Source organism: Oncorhynchus mykiss, chromosome 3 (assembly GCF_057628025.1).
Source record: "Oncorhynchus mykiss isolate SJ-2025 chromosome 3, ASM5762802v1, whole genome shotgun sequence".
Lineage (NCBI taxonomy): Eukaryota > Metazoa > Chordata > Actinopteri > Salmoniformes > Salmonidae > Oncorhynchus > Oncorhynchus mykiss.
The window spans coordinates 96170101-96194482 of NC_143024.1; the positions used below are offsets into that span (position 1 = coordinate 96170101).

The following is a 24382-nucleotide window of genomic DNA, read 5'->3' on the forward strand; positions in this document are numbered from 1 at the left end:
GAGAGAGGGAGAGAGGGATGGTTTGTTAGTGTAGGTGGAGAGAAAGAGAGAGAGAGAAAGAGGGATGGTTTGTTAGTGTAGGTGGAGAGAGCGAGAGAGAGAGAGAGAGAGAGAGAGAGAGGGAGAGAGGGATGGTTTGTTAGTGTAGGTGGAGAGAAAGAGAGAGAGAGAAAGAGGGATGGTTTGTTAGTGTAGGTGGAGAGAGATGGATGATGGTTTGTTAGTGTAGGTGGAGAGAGGGATGGTTTGTTAGTGTAGGTGGAGAGAGAGATGGATGATGGTTTGTTAGTGTAGGTGGAGAGAGGGATGGTTTGTTAGTGTAGGTGGAGAGGAAGAGAGAGAGAGAAAGAGATGGTTTGTTAGTGTAGGTGGAGAGAAAGAGAGAGAAAGAGAGATGGTTTGTTAGTGTAGGTGGAGAGAGCGAGAGAGAGGGATGGTTTGTTAGTGTAGGTGGAGAGAGCGAGAGAGAGGGATGGTTTGTTAGTGTAGGTGGAGAGAGCAAGAGAGAGGGATGGTTTGTTAGTGTAGGTGGAGAGAGCAAGAGAGAGGGATGGTTTGTTAGTGTAGGTGGAGAGAGAGGGAGAGAGAGAGGGGGATGGTTTGTTAGTGTAGGTGGAGAGAGGGATGGTTTGTTAGTGTAGGTGGAGAGAGAGGGAGAGAGAGAGGGGGATGGTTTGTTAGTGTAGGTGGAGAGAGGGATGGTTTGTTAGTGTAGGTGGAGAGAGGGATGGTTTGCTAGTGTAGGTGGAGAGAGAGACGGATGGTTGTTAGTGTAGGTAGAGAGAGGGAGAGAGGGATGGTTTGTTAGTGTAGGTGGAGAGAGCGAGAGAGAGGGATGGTTTGTTAGTGTAGGTGGAGAGAGCAAGAGAGAGGGATGGTTTGTTAGTGTAGGTGGAGAGAGCAAGAGAGAGGGATGGTTTGTTAGTGTAGGTGGAGAGAGAGGGAGAGAGAGAGGGGGATGGTTTGTTAGTGTAGGTGGAGAGAGGGATGGTTTGTTAGTGTAGGTGGAGAGAGAGGGAGAGAGAGAGGGGGATGGTTTGTTAGTGTAGGTGGAGAGAGGGATGGTTTGTTAGTGTAGGTGGAGAGAGGGATGGTTTGCTAGTGTAGGTGGAGAGAGAGACGGATGGTTGTTAGTAGAGAGAGAGAGAGAGAGAGAGAGAGAGAGAGAGAGAGAGAGAGAGAGAGAGAGAGAGAGAGAGAGAGAGAGAGAGAGAGAGAGAGAGAGAGAGAGAGAGAGAGAGAGAGAGAGAGAGAGAGAGAGAGAGAGAGAGAGAGAGAGAGAGAGAGAGAGAGAGAGAGAGAGAGAGAGAGAGAGAGAGAGAGACACAGAGAGACACAGAGAGACACAGAGAGACACAGAGAGACACAGAGAGACACAGAGAGACACAGAGAAAGAGCACCAGATGTGCAGATTAAGCAGAGGGAGGTCACAGACAGATTTGATTTGAGGCTGACAGACAGGCAGACTTGCTGAGGGAGAGAGAATGCTTCCCAATTGGAACCGTATTACCAATATAGTCCACTACATTTGACTAGGGGCCGTTAGAGCTCTGGTCACATGTAGTGGACTATATAAGGAATAGGGTGCTATTTGGCACACAGAAAAGAGCGAGAGAGAGCACTGCAGTAACCCTGGTGTGAAGCTGCTTTCTGCCTGCTCAGACTTGATTCTGTTTACTTCTCCTAACGTTCAGGGATCAACGGTTAGTTTAGCTGTTCCTGTATTAGTGATGATGGGGTGGTTTATAATGTATTGGCACCAGGGATGACTGTAATCTGACCATTTAATACTTCATCTTTAGTGACACGTAAGTCATTGTATTAAATAATAAGTCAACATGATTTGGTAGAGTTCCAGATGACACCCTAGGGTCCTGGTCAACAGTAGTGCACTATATAGGGAATAGGGTGCCATAGGGCTCTGGTCTAAAGTAGTGCACTATATAGGGAATAGGGTGCCATAGGGTCCTGGTCTAAAGTAGTGCCCTATATAGGGAATAGGGTGCCATTTCAGATGCAGACCAGGTATTGCAGAAGTCATTGAAGTGTATCCTGAGGAGTCTATTGACCCACCCATGTGTCAATCTAAGTAACTAAGAAATTCATAAACAAATATGTCAGTTTAAGATAGAGATATCAGTCTCAATCTCCCATATCAGCCCACATCAATCTTGTCACAAAAACGTCTGTAGCGTCTGAACGGTTAGCCTATTATCCAATGACCATTATTGGAAGATGAGACTCACAAACACGATGGTGTTGTCTGTTTTGCACTACGACCCCCCACAATTTTCACGGGACTCATCTCGGTAACACTATTAAACCTTCATCTGATGGTAACCCATATAAATGAATGGTAGTATATAGATATATATAGATATTAAACCTTCATCTGATGGTAACCCATATAAATGAATGGTAGTATATAGATATACAGTGGGGCAAAAAAGTATTTAGTCAGCCACCAATTGTGCAAGTTCTCCCACTTAAAAAGATGAGAGAGGCCTGTAATTTTCATCATAGGTACACTTCAACTATGACAGACAAAATTAGAAAAAAATCCAGAAAATCACATTGTAGGATTTTTAATGAATTTATTTTCAAATTATGGTGGAAAATAAGTATTTGGTCACCTTCAAACAAGCAAGATTTCTGGCTCTCACAGACCTGTAACTTCTTCTTTAAGAGGCTCCTCTGTCCTCCACTCGTTACCTGTATTAATGGCACCTGTTTGAACTTGTTATCAGTATAAAAGACACCTGTCCACAACCTCCAACATTCACACTCCAAACTCCACTATGGCCAAGACCAAAGAGCTGTCAAAGGACACCAGAAACAAAATTGTAGACCTGCACCAGGCTGGGAAGACTGAATCTGCAATAGGTAAGCATCTTGGTTTGAAGAAATCAACTGTGGGAGCAATTATTAGGAAATGGAAGACATACAAGACCACTGATAATCTCCCTCGATCTGGGGCTCCACGCAAGATCTCACCCCGTGGGGTCAAAATGATCACAAGAACGGTGAGCAAAAATCCCAGAACCACATGGGGGGACCTAGTGAATGACCTGCAGAGAGCTGGGACCAAAGTAACAAAGCCTACCATCAGTAACACACTACACCACCAGGGACTCAAATCCTGCAGTGCCAGACGTGTCCCCCTGCTTAAGCCAGTACATGTCCAGGCCCGTCTGAAGTTTGCTAGAGAGCATTTGGATGATCCAGAAGAAGATTGGGAGAATGTCATATGGTCAGATGAAACCAAAATAAAACTTTTTGGTAAAAACTCAATTCGTCGTGTTTGGAGGACAAAGAATGCTGAGTTGCATCCAAAGAACACAATTCCTACTGTGAAGCATGGGGTGGAAACATCATGCTTTGGGGCTGTTTTTCTGCAAAGGGTCCAGGACGACTGATCCGTGTAAAGGAAAGAATGAATGGGGCCATGTATCGTGAGATTTTGAGTGAAAACCTCCCATCAGCAAGGGCATTGAAGATGATACGTGGCTGGGTATTTCAGCATGACAATGATCCCAAACACACCGCCCAGGCGATGAAGGAGTGGCTTCGTAAGAAGCATTTCAAGGTCCTGGAGTGGCCTTGCCAGTCTCCAGATCTCAACCACATAGAAAATCTTTGGAGGGAGTTGAAAGTCCGTGTTGCCCAGTAACAGCCCCAAAACATCACTGCTCTAGAGGAGATCTGCATGGAGGAATGGGCCAAAATACCAGCAACAGTGTGTGAAAACCTTGTGAAGACTTACAGAAAACATTTGACCTCTGTCATTGCCAACAAACGGTAGATAACAAATTATTGAGAAAATTTTGTTATTGACCAAATACTTATTTTCCCCCATAATTTGCAAATAAATTTATTAAAAATCCTACAATGTGATTTTCTGGATTTTCTTTTCTCATTTTGTCTGTCATAGTTGAAGTGTACCTATGATGAAAATTAGAGGCCTCTCATCTTTTTAAGTGGGAGAGCTTGCACAATTGGTGGCTGACTAAATACTTTTTTGCCCCACTGTATATAGATACTAAACCATCTGATGGTAACCCATATAAATGAATGGTAGTATGGAGAAAAGAAGAAAAAAAATAAGGGGTTAAATATGTGTCCAAAAATACTAAAATAATCCTGTTCTTTATTATGTCTCCTAGACACTTTAAAACCTTATTCCTAATTGTTTTACTGTCTTTATTGCCATTTGTGAAAGTGTTATTTCATGTGTTTCTATGGGCTAGTAAGTCGTAAATGCCAATTTCAATATTTTATCTAATATTTGTTTTGTACTCCTAAAGGGGTCTCTAAATCAAATGATCCCTCTCCCAACGACTTAGACTTTCCTGCAGTCTTTGACCTCTAAAAGTCTATCATGCTTCAGCAGCTCCCACAGTTAAACACGGAGGACCTCGTTGGAGAGGGAAGTTATTACTCTAGGAAAGCAAACTGCTGCAGCACAACTTCTCCTAACTTGAAATGACGTGTCGTGTTCTGTTGTGGTTATGAGGAAGTGAAGGGGTTTTAGGTCAAGATGTACTTCACTCTGAGTCTCTTGTCTACCACTGTGTGTGACATTGTTGAGTGAATATGACCAGCTAGTGAGGGACTGGGACCAGCTAGTGAGGGACTGGGACCAGCTAGTGAGTGACTGGGACCAGCTAGTGAGTGAATGGGACCAGCTAGTGAGTGAATGGGACCAGCTAGTGAGTGAATGGGACCAGCTAGTGAGGGAATGGGACCAGCTAGTGAGGGACTGGGACCAGCTAGTGAGGGACTGGGACCAGCTAGTGAGGGACTGGGACCAGCTAGTGAGGGACTGGGACCAGCTAGTGAGGGACTGGGACCAGCTAGTGAGGGACTGGGACCAGCTAGTGAGTGACTGGGACCAGCTAGTGAGTGACTGGGACCAGCTAGTGAGGGACTGGGACCAGCTAGTGAGGGACTGGGACCAGCTAGTGAGGGACTGGGACCAGCTAGTGAGGGACTGGGACCAGCTAGTGAATGACTGGGACCTGCTAGTGAGGGACTGGGACCTGCTAGTGAATGACTGACCAGCGATGGCTGGTTTCCCACCCTCTGCCTGATAAACTACTCACTGCATGGCAGCTCAGTGTGCAGATGACTGAAAGGACTTGTGCTTTGTCTGCTCATAACAACAATGCATGTATAAAGACAACAGCTCCCGTTCTGGCACTCCACAGTCATGGCTTAGTTTGATCAAGATTACAAACAGTAGGAACTCCTCTCTCCCTTCTGCCAAATCAATCTACACCAGCCAGCCAGCCAGCCAGCCAGCCAGCCAGACACTCCCTACCAAGTTGATTGCTGGCTTGCTTCAGTATCTACCAGAAGTGTGAGCTGAGAGGATGAATCTCCTCCGGATGAGTCAGGGAGATTGAGATGAGGAGATTCAATTTGGCAGACAGGCACTAGGTCAGAACATGGGAGGACGGGAGAGGGGATCTCGCGGGAGAGGGGATCTCGCAGGCAGGGGGCGGGTGATCTCACAGGAGAGGGAGAGGGGATCTCACAGGAGAGGGAGACGGGATCTCACAGGAGAGGGGATCTCACAGCGTCCTCGCTGGCTCTAGCTTACTGATATTATCCTTGGTTTGGGTCCTTCTACTCGTTTGCATGTTTTGCTCACCAAATCTTTTCTCTTTCTCCTCTTTCTCTTTCTGCTCGTTCATGTGCTTATTTATGCAACTGCAATTATTCTTATGAATTATTATTTGATAATGCCTCAAGTGTTGTGGAAACATGTCTGTCACAACGTACAGTACATGAGCTGACTCATCCATACGTGCACAATGTTGAATGACCGGCATTCCAATCAAATCTCTGAGTTTAATTATCAGTATACTATTGATTATCAGTATACTATTGATTATCAGTATACTATTGATTATCGGTATACTATTGATTATCAGTATACTATTGATTATCAGTATAATATTGATTATCAGTATAATATTGATTATCGGTATACTATTGATTATCGGTATACTATTGATTATCAGCATACTATTGATTATCAGCATACTATTGATTATCAGCATACTATTGATTATCAGCATACCATTGATTATCAGTATACTATTGATTATCAGTATACCATTGATTAGTGGTGTACTATAGATTATTAGACTATGGAGGGTGAGGAGGCTATAGTAGTGTCTCTAGGGGCAGGGTCTATGGAGGGTGAGGAGGCTACAGTAGTGTCTCTAGAGGCAGGGTCTATGGAGGATGAGGAGGCTACAGTAGTGTCTCTAGGGGCAGGGTCTATGGAGGGTGAGGAGGCTACAGTAGTGTTAACAGTAGTGTCTCTAGAGGCAGGGTCTATGGAGGCTACATTAGTGTCTCTAGAGGCAGGGTCTATGGGGGGTGAGGAGGCTACAGTAGTGATGACCTCCAGATCAGCTCCAGTGTGTGTGTGGATACCCCCTGTGCCAACACCACATCCCTCAACAGCCTGCTAAGGTCCTTTTAAAGGTTGAAACTAAAGGAGGTTTTCTTCCCATCTGAATGGTATTTGATGGACAGCACATTGAGGAAGGACAGGGATCAGTGTTTCCCCACAGTGTGGTCATGAGTCACGTCTCCTTCACTCTGTTTCATCTTGATCACACCAGTCTTCCTATGCTTCCACAAATGTTTCCACAGCAGGTGGAAAATGCACAAATGTATTCATTACCAATCACTGATGTCCCTGATGTCCCTTGTCTCTCTTCCTCTCCTTTCTGCACCAAGCACTCCTATCTGGACTGGGAAACCTCTCTGATTCTGCAAAATATAGCAGGGAAGCCCTCTCACTTGCTGACCAAGGTGACTCCTCCTTCGCTCCTCTACGTCCTCCTGCATGCTGTCAGGTTCTCTGCTCCTCTATGTCCTCCTGCATGCTGTCAGGTTCTCTGCTCCTCTACATCCTCCTGCATGCTGTCAGGTTCTCTGCTCCTCTACATCCTCCTCCTGCATGCTGTCAGGTTCTCTGCTCCTCTACATCCTCCTCCTGCATGCTGTCAGGTTCTCTGTGATTTGCTTTTCCATCTCACTCCCTCCCCCTGCTCAGCCTACTTCCTACCCCCTCATCTCTCTCTCTCTCTCTCTCTCCCTTCCGCTGCCCTCTCCCTCCCTACTCCTCACTCCTTCCCCCCTCCCCCTGTTCGACCTATTTCCTGTCCCCTCATCCGTCTCTCTCTCCCTCCCTACTCCTCACTCCCTCCCCCTGCTCGGCCTACTTCCTACCCCCTCATCTCTCTCTCTCTCTCTCTCTCTCTCTCTCTCTCTCCCTCTCTCCCTTCCACTGCCCTCTCCCTCCCTACTCCTCACTCCTTCCCCCCTCCCCCTGTTCGGCCTATTTCCTGTCCCCTCATCCATCTCTCTCTCCCTCCCTGCTCCTCACTCCCTCCCCTTGCTCCTGCTGGCTACCTCTGCAGTCTCTGTACCGTTCTCCCATTCCACAGGGATGAGACTAAGGTCAACTGTAGTTCCATGTACTGAATGGGGAGTGTTTACAACTGTACTGTGTGGTTTAACAGTACCATTAGAATGGATTGTACCTGGACTGAGCCAGCCACCCACACCATGTCCTGTCTGGACTGAGCCAGCCACCCACACCATGTCAACATCTCCTGTCTGGACTGAGCCAGCCACCCACACCATGTCAACATGTCCTGTCTGGACTGAGCAAAGGCACCCACACCATGTCAACATGTCCTGTCTGGACTGAGCCAGCCACCCACACCATGTCAACATGTCCTGTCTGGACTGAGCCAGCCACCCACACCATGTCAACATGTCCTGTCCTGTCTGGACTGAGCCAGCCACCCACACCATGCCAACATGTCCTGTCTGGACTGGGCCAGCCACCCACACCATGTCAACATGTCCTGTCCTGTCTGGACTGAGCCAGCCACCCACACCATGTCAACATGTCCTGTCCTGTCTGGACTGAGCCAACCACCCACACCATGTCAACATGTCCTGTCCTGTCTGGACTGAGCCAGCCACCCACACCATGTCAACATGTCCTGTCCTGTCTGGACTGAGCCAGCCACCCACACCATGTCAACATGTCCTGTCCTGTCTGGACTGAGCCAGCCACCCACACCATGTCAACATGTCCTGTCCTGTCTGGACTGAGCCAGCCACCCACACCATGTCAACATGTCCTGTCCTGTCTGGACAGAGCCAGCCACCCACACCATGTCAACATGTCCTGTCCTGTCTGGACTGAGCCAGCCACCCACACCATGTCAACATGTCCTGTCCTGTCTGGACTGAGCCAGCCACCCACACCATGTCAACATGTCCTGTCCTGTCTGGACTGAGCCAGCCACCCACACCATGTCAACATGTCCTGTCTGGACTGAGCCAGCCACCCACACCATGTCAACATGTCCTGTCCTGTCTGGACTGAGCCAGCCACCCACACCATGTCAACATGTCCTGTCCTGTCTGGACTGAGCCAGCCACCCACACCATGTCAACATGTCCTGTCCTGTCTGGACTGAGCCAGCCACCCACACCATGTCAACATGTCCTGTCCTGTCTGGACAGAGCCAGCCACCCACACCATGTCAACATGTCCTGTCCTGTCTGGACTGAGCCAGCCACCCACACCATGTCAACATGTCCTGTCCTGTCTGGACTGAGCCAGCCACCCACACCATGTCAACATGTCCTGTCCTGTCTGGACTGAGCCAGCCACCCACACCATGTCAACATGTCCTGTCTGGACTGAGCCAGCCACCCACACCATGTCAACATGTCCAGTCCTGTCTGGACTGAGCCAGCCACCCACACCATGTCAACATGTCCTGTCCTGTCTGGACTGACCCAGCCACCCACACCATGTCAACATGTCCTGTCTGGACTGAGCCAGCCACCCACACCATGTCAACATGTCCTGTCCTGTCTGGACTGAGCCAGCCACCCACACCATGTCAACATGTCCTGTCCTGTCTGGACTGACCCAGGCACCCACACCATGTCAACATGTCCTGTCCTGTCTGGACTGAGCCAGCCACCCACACCATGTCAACATGTCCTGTCCTGTCTGGACTGACCCAGCCACCCACACCATGTCAACATGTCCTGTCTGGACTGAGCCAGCCACCCACACCATGTCAACATGTCCTGTCCTGTCTGGACTGACCCAGCCACCCACACCATGTCAACATGTCCTGTCCTGTCTGGACTGAGCCAGCCACCCACACCATGTCAACATGTCCTGTCTGGACTGAGCCAGCCACCCACACCATGTCAACATGTCCTGTCTGGACTGAGCCAGCCACCCACACCATGCCAACATGTCCTGTCCTGTCTGGACTGAGCCAGCCACCCACACCATGTCAACATGTCCTGTCCTGTCTGGACTGAGCCACACACACACACCAGCGGAGGCTTGTGACTTGAACATTTGAGGAGGATGGGAGACCCATGGTATAGGCGTGGACCACACGGAGACGACAGACTGTTTCAAAAATCGTCAGACTGATTACTTTCACTTAAAGCATTTAGTAGACATATATAGTACAATATAATGGGGAATGGGAATGAGAGGGCTAATTGCAGTGTTGGGAAGGGATCACATTGGTGATTAGATGAGAGTATGATGCATGAGCTGAGGTGTTCAGAGGCTTCAATACAGGACAGGGGTTGAGGTGTTGAGAATTCAATACAGGACAGGGGTTGAGGTGTTCAATACAGGACAGGGGTTGAGGTGTTGAGGCTTCAATACAGGACAGGGGTTGAGGGGTTGAGGCTTCAATACAGGACAGGGGTTGAGGCTTCAATACAGGACAGAGGTTTAGGCTTCAATACTGGACAGGGGTTGAGGTGTTGAGGCTTCAATACAGGACAGGGGTTGAGGGGTTGAGGCTTCAATACAGGACAGGGGTTGAGGTGTTGAGGCTTCAGTGCAGGACAGGGGTTGAGGTGTTGAGGCTTCAGTGCAGGACAGGGGTTGAGATGTTGATGCTTCAGTGCAGGACAGGGGTTGAGGTTTTGAGGCTTCAGTGCAGGACAGGGGTTGAGGTGTTGAGGCTTCAATGCAGGACAGGGGTTGAGGTGTTGAGGCTTCAGTGCCGGACAGGGGTTGAGGTGTTGAGGCTTCAGTGCAGGACAGGGGTTGTTGGGTTCAGAGGCTTCAATACAGGACAGGGGTTGAGGGGTTCAGAGTCTTCAGTGCAGGACAGGGGTTGAGGGGTTCAGAGGCTTCAGTGCAGGACGGGGGTTGAGGTGTTCAGAGGCTTCAGTGCAGGACGGGGTTTGAGGTGTTGAGGCTTCAGTGCAGGACGGGGGTTGAGGTGTTGAGGCTTCAGTGCAGGACTGGGGTTGAGGCTTCAGTGCAGGACGGGGGTTGAGGTGTTCAGAGGCTTCAGTGCAGGACAGGGGTTGAGGTGTTGAGGCTTCAGTGCAGGACAGGGGTTGAGGTGTTGAGGCTTCAGTGCAGGACAGGGGTTGAGGTGTTGAGGCTTCAGTGCCGGACAGGGGTTGAGGTGTTGAGGCTTCAGTGCAGGACAGGGGTTGTTGGGTTCAGAGGCTTCAATACAGGACAGGGGTTGAGGGGTTCAGAGTCTTCAGTGCAGGACAGGGGTTGAGGGGTTCAGAGGCTTCAGTGCAGGACAGGGGTTGAGGTGTTGAGGCTTCAGTGCAGGACGGGGTTTGAGGTGTTGAGGCTTCAGTGCAGGACGGGGGTTGAGGTGTTGAGGCTTCAGTGCAGGACGGGGGTTGAGGCTTCAGTGCAGGACGGGGGTTGAGGTGTTCAGAGGCTTCAGTGCAGGACAGGGGTTGAGGTGTTGAGGCTTCAGTGCAGGACAGGGGTTGAGGTGTTGAGGCTTCAGTGCAGGACAGGGGTTGAGGTGTTGAGGCTTCAGTGCAGGACTGGGGTTGAGGCTTCAGTGCAGGACGGGGGTTGAGGTGTTCAGAGGCTTCAGTGCAGGACAGGGGTTGAGGTGTTGAGGCTTCAGTGCAGGACAGGGGTTGAGGTGTTGAGGCTTCAGTGCAGGACAGGGGTTGAGGTGTTGAGGATTCAGTGCAGGACAGGGGTTGAGGTGTTGAGGATTCAGTGCACGACAGGCTCATCATGGATGGATGGTGTTGGAGAAGAACTCTTCCACTGATGGCAGGACAGGATTTGACCAGGAAGACAAAAAACAACACCAGACACTACACAGTCAGACAAAAGAGAAATGAGAACGAGTTAGTCCAAACAAGGAGGAAAATCAATTATGTGTAATAACGTGATTGTGTTTGTGAGTGACTACATACACTGAGAGAAAATTGACAGATCTACTCACAGTGCTTGGAGAGGAAACCAGTGGATGACCGGGCTTGTCAGGAGATGTGCCAGTGGATGACCGGGCTTGTCAGGAGAGAGTTGAAGTACCAGTGTTTTGCTAGCATAGACTGGAGTATGTTTCTGGATTCATCTGATGGCATTGAGGAGTATACAACCTCAGTCACTGGCTTCATCAATAAGTGCATTGACTACGTCATCCCCACAGTGACTGTACGTACATATCCTAACCAGAAGCCATGGATCACAGGCAACATCCGCACCGAGCTAAAGCCTAGAGCTGCCGCTTTCAAGGAGTGGGACACTAATCCGGACTTTAATTAGAAATCCCACTACGCCATCTGACAAATCATCAAACGGGCAAAGCCTCAATACAGGACTCAGATTGAATCCTACTTCACTGGCTCTGACACTCGTCGGATGTGGCGGGGTTTGCAAACTCTTACGGACTGCAAAGGAAAACCCAGCCGTGAGCTGCCCAGTGACACAAGCCTAACAGACGGGATAAATGCCTTCTTTGCTCACTTCGAGGCAAGCAACGCTGAATCATACATGAGTGCACCAGTTGTTCCGGACGACTGTGTGATCACGGTCTCCGTTGCCAATGTCAGCAAGACTTTTAAACAGGTCAACATTCACAATGCCGTTGGGCCAGACGGATTACCAGGAGGTGTACTCAGAACATTGCGTGGACCAACTGGCAAGTTTCTTCACTGACATTTTCAACCGCTCCTTGACCGAGTGTAATACCTACATGATTCAAGCAGACCACCATAGTGCCTGTGCCCAAAAATGCCAAGGTAACCTGCCTAAATGACTACCGGCCCGGCCCGTAGCATTCACGTCGATAACCATGAAGTGCTTTGAAAGGCTGGTCATGGCTCACATCAACACCATCATCCCAGAAAACCCTAGACCCACTCCAATTTGCATACCGCCCCAACAGATCCACAGATGATGCTATCTCTATTGCGTGCCGCACTGCCCTTTCCCACCTTGTAAACATTTCTAAAAACATCATTCTACTTTGACATTATGGGGTATTGTGTGTAGGCCAGTGACACAATCTAAATTTAATCCTTTTTAAATTCCGGCTGTAACATAAGAAGGGAGGGAGTGGGCGAGGGAGATCATTATCACAACAGAAAGAGAGGGAGGGATCACCGTCTGTGTGTGTGTGTGGTGTTGGCACAGCCAGCCCGTCCTCCCTCTCAACCTCCCTCGCTCTCTGCCAGGGATGTATCCTAGTGAAAGGATCCTCTCCATTCCTGTTCTCAGTTTCTATCGTGACTCTCTCTCTAGCTGGACACATGTTAAGGTGTCTGGTCTGAGCAGCAACCACTGGAAGAGGGATAGAGTTGTTTGTTTTGAACAGAATCATTTCATATTGTCTAGTTTACTACTAGTCTCGTACGTATCTCTGTGATTGGAAGCTCCTCGCCGGGCAGGGACGGTAATGGACTAACTGGATTGGTTTACTAACTACAGGAGATACAACAACAAAAAGTTATTTTATTATGAGATACTCTGATTGTTCCTGTTTTGAGGAAGTGCTTTGGAGCTGAGAGGAATAACTGCTTTATATGAAAGAGAGAACAGCTTCTCTACTGCGGAGAATTGGTTCAAAATGTAGCTTAATCCGAATACTAATCTGGGAGAATATGAAACAACGGGGGACGATTTTAACAGTAGCCATCTCTGAAAGACAAGACACTGTTTTGACGACAATGAAACAGATTTTATACCGAAGACACGCACTTCAATTCTATACCTTCAATTTTAAACTGGGAATATATATGTTTTGTTCCTTAAAGGAACACAGAAACGTTGCCTGGTGTAGATAGAGATCGTCACAATGGCATCTTGTTGGAGAAGCCAGGTAAGTGAGCGAGCGGCTATGGAGTGAGGGAGGTGGAGGTTCCCACCTGAGGGGAGGGGAAGATGGATAGAAGGGGGGGGGGCTGTGTGGACTCTTCTGTAATGGTGCTGTGTGTGTGTGTGTGAGAGTACATATCTGTAAAGTATTTGTATTGTGTGTGTGTGTATAGGAGGAGCAGGTTGCCAAGAAGAAGGCAGAGAAGATCCGTGTGGCTTTGGAGAAGATCAAGGAGGCCCAGGTTAAAAAGGTGAGTTTACCTGACTGACTCATGCTACTAGGTAAATCAAATCAAATTTTATTTGTCACATACACATGGTTAGCAGATGTTAATGCAAGTGTAGCTGCTACTCCTACTAAATAGACAGGTTGAACAGTGAGTTTACCTGACTGACTCATGCTACCAGGTAGCTGCTACTCCTACTAAATAGACAGGTTGAACAGGTGAGTTTACCTGACTGACTCATGCTACCAGGTAGCTGCTACTCCTACTAAATAGACAGGTTGAACAGGTGAGTTTACCTGACTGACTCATGCTACTAGGTAGCTGCTACTCCTACTAAATAGACAGGTTGAACAGGTTAGTTTACCTGACTGACTCATGCTACCAGGTAGCTGCTACTCCTACTAAATAGACAGGTTGAACAGGTTAGTTTACCTGACTGACTCATGCTACCAGGTAGCTGCTACTCCTACTAAATAGACAGGTTGAACAGGTTAGTTTACCTGACTGACTCATGCTACCAGGTAGCTGCTACTCCTACTAAATAGACAGGTTAAAAAGGTGAGTTTACCTGACTGACTCATGCTACCAGGTAGCTGCTACTCCTACTAAATAGACAGGTTGAACAGGTGAGTTTACCTGACTGACTCCTACTATATAGACAGGTTGAACAGGTGAGTTTACCTGACTGACTCATGCTACCAGGTAGCTGCTACTCCTACTAAATAGACAGGTTGAAAAGGTGAGTTTACCTGACTGACTCCTACTATATAGACAGGTTGAACAGGTGAGTTTACCTGACTGACTCATGCTACCAGGTAGCTGCTACTCCTACTAAATAGACAGGTTGAAAAGGTGAGTTTACCTGACTGACTCCTACTATATAGACAGGTTGAACAGGTGAGTTTACCTGACTGACTCATGCTACCAGGTAGCTGCTACTCCTACTAAATGAACAGGTGAGTTTACCTGACTGACACCTACTAGATAGATCCAGCAGCAGAGATTGACCCTCTGTCACCTGATGCACATGAGATTCACCTGTGATGCACTTTGAATCGTGAAGCATACTTAGATTGTGTTAAAAGTGATGGCAACAGCTTTACCCAGGGGAATGGATAGACCTTGTTTGCACACAAGATGGCTTCACTGGTCTGTACAGAGGATTAGTGATAAATGCCCTACTCTGTTATATGGCTCAGGTTACTGCAGACAGGACCCCAGGCTCTCTCCCTCACTCTCTCTCTCGCTCCTTCTCTCCCTCTCTCTCTCTACCTCACTCTCGCTCAACCTCACTCTCTCTCTCCCTCACTCTCAACTTCACCCTCACACTCCTTCACCCTCTCTCCCTCCCTCACTCTCTCTCTCCCTCACTCTCTCTCTCGCTCTCTCCCTCACTCTCTCCCTCACTCTCTCCCTCACTCTCTCCCTCACTCTCTCCCTCACTCTCTCCCTCACTCACTCTCTCCCTCACTCACTCTCTCCCTCACTCACTCTCTCCCTCACTCACTCTCTCCCTCACTCTCTCCCTCACTCACTCTCTCCCTCACTCACTCTCTCCCTCACTATCTCCCCTTCACTCACTCTCTCTCCTTCACTCTCTCTCTCTCCTTCACTCTCTCTCTCTCCTTCACTCTCTCTCTCTCCTTCACTCTCTCTCTCTCCTTCACTCTCTCTCTCCTTCACTCTCTCTCTCTCCTTCACTCTCTCTCTCTCCTTCACTCTCTCTCTCTCCTTCACTCTCTCTCTCCCCTTCACTCACTCTCTCTCTCTCTCTCTCTCTCTCTCTCTCTCTCTCCCTCACTCTCTCTCTCTCCCTCACTCTCTCTCTCTCCCTCACTTTCTCCCTCTTACTCTCTACCTCACTCTCTTTCCTTCTCTCTACCTCTTTCGTTCTTTACTATGAGATATTCTGACTGTTCCTGTTTTGAGAAAGTGCTTTGGAGCTGAGAGGAATAACTGCTTTATATGGAAGAGAGAACAGCTTCTCTACTGCGGAGAATTGGTTGAAAATGTAGCTTAATCCGAATACTAATCTGGGAGAGAATATGAAACAACGGGGGACGTTGGGAGTTTCAGCGATGGGACAAGACTGTAACTAACAATTGGAGGAAAAAAAGGGGTAAAAAAAAGTGTGATCCAGTGTGTGACATGTATGTGATGTAAAGTTAGCCTGCTGTCTGTGTGTGGTCCCTTCTAGCTGGTGATCAGCTTTTATTGAACCATTCTACTGTACATAAGTAGTCTGATGTGAAGACTCCCTCTCTCTGTCTCCTCCCCTCAAGCTGGTGATCAGAGTGCACCTGTCAGATGAGAGCTCTAAAACCATGATGGTGGACGAGAGACAGACGGTCAGACAGGTTCTGGACAGCTTGTTGGACAAGTCCCACTGTGGCTACAGTCCTGACTGGTCCCTGGTCGAGACCATCAACGAACTACAGATGGGTAAGGAGCAAACACACACAAATACTGTGGACACTGCTCCGACTGCAGATGGATAAGACACTTCTCCGACTGCAGATGGATAAGACACTGCTCCATCTGCAGATGGATAAGACACTGCTCCATCTGCAGATGGATAAGACACTGCTTCAACTGCAGATGGATGAGACACTACTCCAACTGCAGATGGATGAGACACTGCTCCGACTGCAGATGGATGAGACACTGCTCCGACTGCAGATGGATGAGACACTGCTCCGACTGCAGATGGATGAGACACTGCTCCGACTGCAGATGGATGAGACACTGCTCCGACTGCAGATGGATGAGACACTGCTCCGACTGCAGATGGATGAGACACTGCTCCGACTGCAGATGGATGAGACACTGCTCCGGCTGCAGATGGATGAGACACTGCTCCGGCTGCAGATGGATGAGACACTGCTCCGGCTGCAGATGGATGAGACACTGCTCCGGCTGCAGATGGATGAGACACTGCTCCGGCTGCAGATGGATGAGACACTGCTCCGGCTGCAGATGGATGAGACACTGCTCCGGCTGCAGATGGATAAGACACTGCTCCGGCTGCAGATGGATAGGACACTTTTCCGGCTGCAGATGATTAGGACACTGCTCCGGCTGCAGATGGATGAGACACCTCTCCGGCTGCAGATGGATAAGACACCGCTCCGGCTGCAGATGGATAGGACACTTCTCCAGCTGCAGATGGATGAGACACTGCTCCGGCTGCAGATGGATAAGACACTGCAGGCACTGCTCTGACTGCAGATGGATAAGACACTTCTCCAACTGCAGATGTATAAGACACTGCTCCGGCTGCAGATGGATAGGACACTTCTCCGACTGCAGATGGATAAGACACTTCTCCGACTGCAGATGGATATGACACTTCTCCGACTGCAGATGGATAAGACACTTCTCCGACTGCAGATGGATAAGACACTTCTCCGACTGCAGATGGATGAGACACTTATCCGACTGCAGATGGATGAGACAATTCTCGACTGCAGATGGATAAGACACTTCTCCGACTGCAGATGGATAAGACACTTCTCCGACTGCAGATGGATAAGACACTTCTCCGACTGCAGATGGATGAGACACTTCTCGACTGCAGATGGATGAGACACTTCTCGACTGCAGATGGATGAGACACTTCTCCGACTGCAGATGGATAAGACACTGCTCCGGCTGCAGATGGATAAGACACTGCTCCGGCTGCAGATGGATAGGACACTGCTCCGGCTGCAGATGGATAGGACACTTCTCCGACTGCAGATGGATAAGACACTGCTCCGACTGCAGATGGATGAGACACTGCTCCGACTGCAGATGGATGAGACACTGCTCCGACTGCAGATGGATGAGACACTGCTCCGACTGCAGATGGATGAGACACTACTCGACTGCAGATGGATAAGACACTTATCCGACTGCAGATGGATAAGACACTTTTCCGACTGCAGATGGATAAGACACCTCTCCGACTGCAGATGGATAAGACACCTCTCCGACTGCAGATGGATAAGACACTGCTCCGACTGCAGATGGATAAGACACTTCTCCGACTGCAGATGGATAAGACACTGCTCCGGCTGCAGATGGATAAGACACTGCTCCGGTTGCAGATGGATAGGACACTGCTCCGGCTGCAGATGGATAGGACACTTCTCCGACTGCAGATGGATAAGACACTTATCCGACTGCAGATGGATGAGACACTTCTCGACTGCAGATGGATAGGACACTTCTCCGACTGCAGATGGATAGGACACTTCTCCGACTGCAGATGGATGACACTTCTCCGACTGCAGATGGATGACACTTCTCCGACTGCAGATGGATGAGACACTGCTCCGACTGCAGGTGGATGAGACACTGCTCCGACTGCAGATGGATGAGACACTTCTCGACTGCAGATGGATGAGACACTTCTCGACTGCAGATGGATAAGACACTTCTCCGACTGCAGATGGATGAGACACTGCTCCGACTGCAGGTGGATGAGACACTGCTCCGACTGCAGATGGATGAGACACTTCTCGACTGCAGATGGATGAGACACTTCTCCGACTGCAGATGGATAAGACACTTCTCCGACTGCAGATGGATAAGACACTTCTCCGACTGCAGATGGATAAGACACTTCTCCGACTGCAGATGGATAAGACAATTCTCCGACTGCAGATGGAGGAGACACTTCTCGACTGCAGATGGAGGAGACACTTCTCGACTGCAGATGGATGAGACACTTCTCCGACTGCAGATGGATGAGACACTTCTCCGACTGCAGATGGATGAGACACTGCTCCGACTGCAGATGGATGAGACACTGCTCCGGCTGCAGATGGATGAGACACTGCTCCGGCTGCAGATGGATGAGACACTGCTCCGGCTGCAGATGGATGAGACACTGCTCCGGCTGCAGATGGATAAGACACTGCTCCGGCTGCAGATGGATAGGACACTGCTCCGGCTGCAGATGATTAGGACACTGCTCCGGCTGCAGATGGATGAGACACCTCTCCGGCTGCAGATGGATAAGACACCGCTCCGGCTGCAGATGGATAGGACACTTCTCCAGCTGCAGATGGATGAGACACTGCTCCGGCTGCAGATGGATAAGACACTGCAGGCACTGCTCTGACTGCAGATGGATGACACTTCTCCGACTGCAGATGGATGAGACACTGCTCCGACTGCAGGTGGATGAGACACTGCTCCGACTGCAGATGGATGAGACACTTCTCGACTGCAGATGGATGAGACACTTCTCGACTGCAGATGGATAAGACACTTCTCCGACTGCAGATGGATGAGACACTGCTCCGACTGCAGGTGGATGAGACACTGCTCCGACTGCAGATGGATGAGACACTTCTCGACTGCAGATGGATGAGACACTTCTCCGACTGCAGATGGATAAGACACTTCTCCGACTGCAGATGGATAAGACACTTCTCCGACTGCAGATGGATAAGACACTTCTCCGACTGCAGATGGATAAGACAATTCTCCGACTGCAGATGGAGGAGACACTTCTCGACTGCAGATGGAGGAGACACTTCTCGACTGCAGATGGATGAGACACTTCTCCGACTGCAGATGGATGAGACACTTCTCCGACTGCAGATGGATGAGACACTGCTCCGACTGCAGATGGATGAGACACTGCTCCGACTGCAGATGGATGAGACACTGCTCCGACTGCAGATGGATGAGACACTGCTCCGACTGCAGATGGATGAGACACTGCTCCGACTGCAGATGGATGAGACACTGCTCCGACTGCAGATGGATGAGACACTGCTCCGACTGCAGATGGATGAGACACTGCTCCGACTGCAGATGGATGAGACACTGCTCCGACTGCAGATCGATAGGACACTGCTCCGACTGCAGATGGATGAGACACTTCTCCGACTGCAGATGGATGAGACACTTCTCCGACTGCAGATGGATGAGACACTGCTCTGGCTGCAGATGGATAAGACACTGCAGACACGGCTCCGGCTGCAGATGGACGAGACACGGCTCCGGCTGCAGATGGACGAGACACGGCTCCGGCTGCAGATGGACGAGACACGGCTCCGGCTGCAGATGGACGAGACACTGCTCCGGCTGCAGATGGACTAGACACTGCTCCGGCTGCAGATGGATGAGACACTGGAGCGATGACACAGACATACAATTATTTATATAATTTCAGAGTTGTTTTTCTGAAATACCAAAGGGATTACTAGCCATCGTCATGTGGCCGTGGTCTGCTCTGAGCAGCAGAGGGGGATGGGCAGCCATCGTTATGTGGCCGTGGTCTGCTCTGAGCAGCAGAGGGGGGTGGGCAGCCACAACAGGGATGAAAAGATTCAATCGCTTAGAATATGAAAACATCCCAAGAGGGAGGGTATTAAAAGCCATTGACATTCTGCAGCAGAGCAGTCTGTCATCACAGTACAGCAGAGAGGGTTGGTGCCCGTTGAGACGGGCCGTTAGTATGTGGTCTGTCATCACAGTACAGCAGAGAGGATTGGTGGCCGTTGAGACGGGCCGTTAGTATGTGGTCTGTCATCACAGTACAGCAGAGAGGATTGGTGGCCGTTGAGACGGGCTGTTTGTATGTGGTCTGTCATCACAGTCAAGGCTTTATATAGGAAGGGAGAGGAGGGCGTGTTTGAAAAGTTTTATAGCCCATGTCCCTTCACAGGGGCGGGCCACTAATTGAGCAGGGCCCTCCCTATCTTATGAAAACCCAAATCTCTCATTTGGAAGCTAAAATTACATTTCATCTCTTCACCAATCATTTTATATTCAAACATTTAAATTGAACAACAATTCCATGTGACTCCGATAACTACAATGTGCAGACTTTCCACTGTAGAGTTTATGTCATCTTATCATTGATGAGAATGTCTCAGATGACAACCGAACTGACATCATATTCATTAAGTACCACCGCATATGTTCAATTGGTCGGATTACCAGAATATAGTTCATTCCCCCCCCCCCCCCCACCTTCTGATGTTCCCAGAATCTCTGTTAACCAAGGGGTTTTGCAAATGTAACATCAGTAGAGTAGAGAGAGGAAAAAGGGGGGAAGAGGTATTTATGACTGTCATAAACCTACCCGCCAGGCCAACGTCATGACACTATGTAGGTTCACAGCTATGCCTCAGTCAATGTGAGTTGACACAGCTCTGCCTCAGTCTATGTAGGTTGACACAGCTCTGCCTCAGTCTATGTAGGTTCACAGCTCTGCCTCAGTCTATGTAGGTTGACACAGCTCTGTTCCAACATCTAGTGGAAAGCATTCCCAGAAGAGGAGGCTGTTATAGCAGCAATGTTCCAACATCTAGTGGAAAGCCTTCCCAGAAGAGTGGAGGCTGTTATAGCAACAAAGGTGGACTCCATATTAATGCCCGTGATTTTGGAATGAGATGTTTGGACGAGCAGCTGTCCACATAGTTTTTGGTCATGTAGTGTGTGTACAGTACAGGTGTTAAGGTCGGCTGTTGATCAGGAAGAGACAGATGCGTCTCTAGTCTTCAGCCCTGAGTGATGCCTGTCAGTCTGTACACTGTGTCCTTTTACTGACTTTGAGAGAGTTGACTGATCAACATGACTCAAGGCTGCTGGGAAGAGTATGGTTGGGAGTATGGTTGGACATCTGAACCAACGACCCTATAATCATTAAACTCCTCTAATCTTAAGCCATTTACAGAACTGTCAGCATTGACAATTCATCAGGGCATGGACTCTACAAGGTGTCAAAAGCGTTCCACAGGGATGCTGGCCCATGTTGACGCCAGTGCTTCCCACAGTTGTCAGGTTGTCCTGGATGTCCTTTGGATGTCATTTGGGACCATTCTTGATACACAGGAAAATGTTGATCTTTTTTATTTTAGGTATCGGTGACCAACAGAAACAAATCTGTATTCCCAGTCATGTGAAATCCATAGATTAGGGCCTAATGAATGTATTCCCAGTCATGTGAAATCCATAGATTAGGGCCTAATGAATGTATTCCCAGTCATGTGAAATCCATAGATTAGGGCCTAATGAATGTATTCCCAGTCATGTGAAATCCATAGATTAGGGCCTAATGAATGTATTCCCAGTCATGTGAAATCCATAGATTAGGGCCTAATGAATGTATTCCCAGTCATGTGAAATCCATAGATTAGGGCCTAATGAATGTATTCCCAGTCATGTGAAATCCATAGATTAGGGCCTAATGAATGTATTCCCAGTCATGTGAAATCCATAGATTAGGGCCTAATGAATGTATTTAAATGGACTCATTTCCTTAAATGAAGTGTAACTCAGTAAAATCTTTGAAATTGTTACATGTTGCGTTTATATTTCTGTTTAGTGTGTGATACCTTGTACAATATCCAGTACTCCTATTGGTTAACGTGGCGTTTCAAAACTGAACTTAAAACAGCTATATGTTACTTTTTGGGGAACCAAATTCACATTGACATGTGTGTTATAGATCTGTCACTCTCATTGAAAGCAAGTCTAAGAAGCGGTAGATCGGTTCTACGTGCTCTATTTCTATGCTTCCCTTTAAGTTTCATTTTTGCATCTCTTACTTTCGGTTTTGTCCACCAGCTTCAAACAGCTGAAAATACAATATTTTTTGCTTATGGAAAATATATTTCACAGCGGTTTAGATGGTACAATGATTTTCTGCACAATGACTCCTCGTTTTGTCACAAACTGAAATTCGACAAACTATTAGAATTTCAGCAACCAGGAAATGGCGGAGCGATTTTTGCGTATTGCACCTTTAATTGCCTTGCAACCAGTTTTATATGAATAAGCTGAATTACGCAAATGTTGTCAAAATAACACTTGTAAATTCAATACCTGTTTCCTATAGTCTTACAAATGCTTTTTCACTGATAAAATAAGCCATTTAGAAGATATCACTAGTGCAAAGTAGCTAGCATAAGTTTGTTATGTTTCTAGCTAAATAGCTAGCTCTGTGTTTTTGAACAAATATAGTCTTTGTTCTTACGGTAGGCCTTAATGCTAAAATAATTTTTCATTTTTCAAATGTTTGGAATATTGACTCCAAACAGCAAATTATAAGTGACCCAAATCAGATTTGTGTGTGTTCAGTCATTTGCTATATTTAGTTATAGTATATAAATTACTATGGCTGTTGGGTTGAGGTTTATTTAGTTATATGGCTGTTGGGTTGAGGTTTATTTAGTTATAGTATATAAATTACTATGGCTGTTGGGTTAAGGTTTATTTAGTTATAGTATATAAATTACTATGGCTGTTGGGTTAAGGTTTATTTAGTTATAGTATATAAATTACTATGGCTGTTGGGTTGAGGTATATTTAGTTATATGACTGTTGGCTTGAGGTTTATTTAGTTATAGTATATAAATTACTATGGCTGTTGGGTTAAGGTTTATTTAGTTATATGACTGTTGGGTTAAGGTTTATTTAGTTATATGAAGGTTGGGTTAAGGTTTATTTAGTTATAGTATATTAGAATTCTCTCTTACTCCACTGATGCCACAGGCTTTATGATTCGTACAACCCTCTGCTCTTCCACTGCTAGGAACACCAACTTCATGATAGGCCTAATGTTCAGAATACTCTAACCAACTTCATGATAGGCCTAATGTTCAGAATACTCTAACCAACTTCATGATAGGCCTAATGTTCAGAATACTCTAACCAACTTCATGATAGGCCTAATGTTCAGAATACTCTAACCAACTTCATGATAGGCCTAATGTTCAGAATACTCTAACCAACTTCATGATAGGCCTATTGTTCAGAATACTATAAATCAATGACCCTGAAGAAAGCTTTTTCATACTTGTTAAACTAGAATATAATTAACATTTGCATAAATGGGTTTTAGTGGCCACCATGATATTTAAAACACACCTACTGCTCTTTCGTATTTACACCAACTTTAGAATGTGCAGGACTGATAGCTCACAATATTTACATACAGCTTTTTGATATTGTTGGCTAGGAGAAACTCCCTAGAAAGGCAGGAACCTAGGAAGAAACCTAGAGAGGAACCAGGCTCTTTAAAATTAAAAAAAAAAAAATCTTTTAACAAGGCAAGTCAGTTAAGAACAAATTCTTATTTTCAATGACGGCCTAGGAACAGTACGACAGATTTGTACCTTGTCAGCTCGGGGATATGAACTTGCAACCTTTCGATTACCTTTCAAACGTCCAACGTTCTAACCACTAGGCCACCCTGGCGGTCAGTCCTCTTCTGGCTGTGCCGGGTGGATATTATAACAGAACATGGCCAAGATGTTAAAATGTTCATAGATGACCAGCAAGGTCAAATAATAATAATCACAGTAGTTGCAGAGGTTGCAACAGGTCAGCACCTCAGGAGTAAATGTCAGTTCGCTTTTCATAGCTGAGCATTCAGAGATCGAGCCAGCAGTTGAGGGAGAGAGAGAGGGGAGTCGAAAACAGCACGCCCGGTGAACAGGTCAGGGCTACATAGCCACAGGCAGAACAGCAGAAACTGGAGCAGCAGCACAACCAGGTGGACTGTGGGACAGCCTGGAGTCATCAGACCAGGAAGTCATGAGGCATGGTCCAAGAGCTCAGATCCTCCAGTAAGTGATAAGTCTATCTCTCCGTCTCCTTTCCCTCCAGAACGTATCTTTGAGGACCATGAGAACCTGGTGGACAGCCTTCTGAACTGGACCAGAGACAGCCAGAACAGACTGATGTTCATAGAACGCATTGAGAAGTACGCCCTCTTCAAGAACCCACAGGTGAGACAGACAACCACTGCATCATTGTTATGGAGGGCTACAGGTCTAGATGTAACATGGGTAGTTACAATCCTGTATGCTGATTAGCTGAAAATGCATTCCAACCAAGTGAATAATAATTAATTCCTGATATAGTGCAGATAGATAATCCTTCTCACCTTAGTTTACAATCAATTAATGCAGATTATACAATTGAATGCAGATTATACAATTGAATGCAGATTATACAACCGATG

The 24382-nt window shown here is 47.6% G+C and overlaps 1 protein-coding gene across 3 annotated transcripts in view; it reads left to right on the forward strand.

The window, feature by feature from the left end:
* Nucleotides 1–24382, forward strand: part of LOC110520666 (ras-associated and pleckstrin homology domains-containing protein 1) — a 148821-nt gene that overhangs the window by 84794 nt on the left and 39645 nt on the right. For 2 of the 3 annotated variants that reach the window (XM_036975351.2, XM_090230500.1), the window contains 4 exons: nt 6757–6831; nt 13357–13434; nt 15693–15852; nt 24025–24146. In XM_036975351.2, the coding sequence (XP_036831246.2) occupies nt 6757–6831; nt 13357–13434; nt 15693–15852; nt 24025–24146 (435 nt within the window). The remainder of the gene's footprint in view (nt 1–6756; nt 6832–13356; nt 13435–15692; nt 15853–24024; nt 24147–24382) is intronic. The other variant, XM_036975352.2, reaches the window with a different exon arrangement.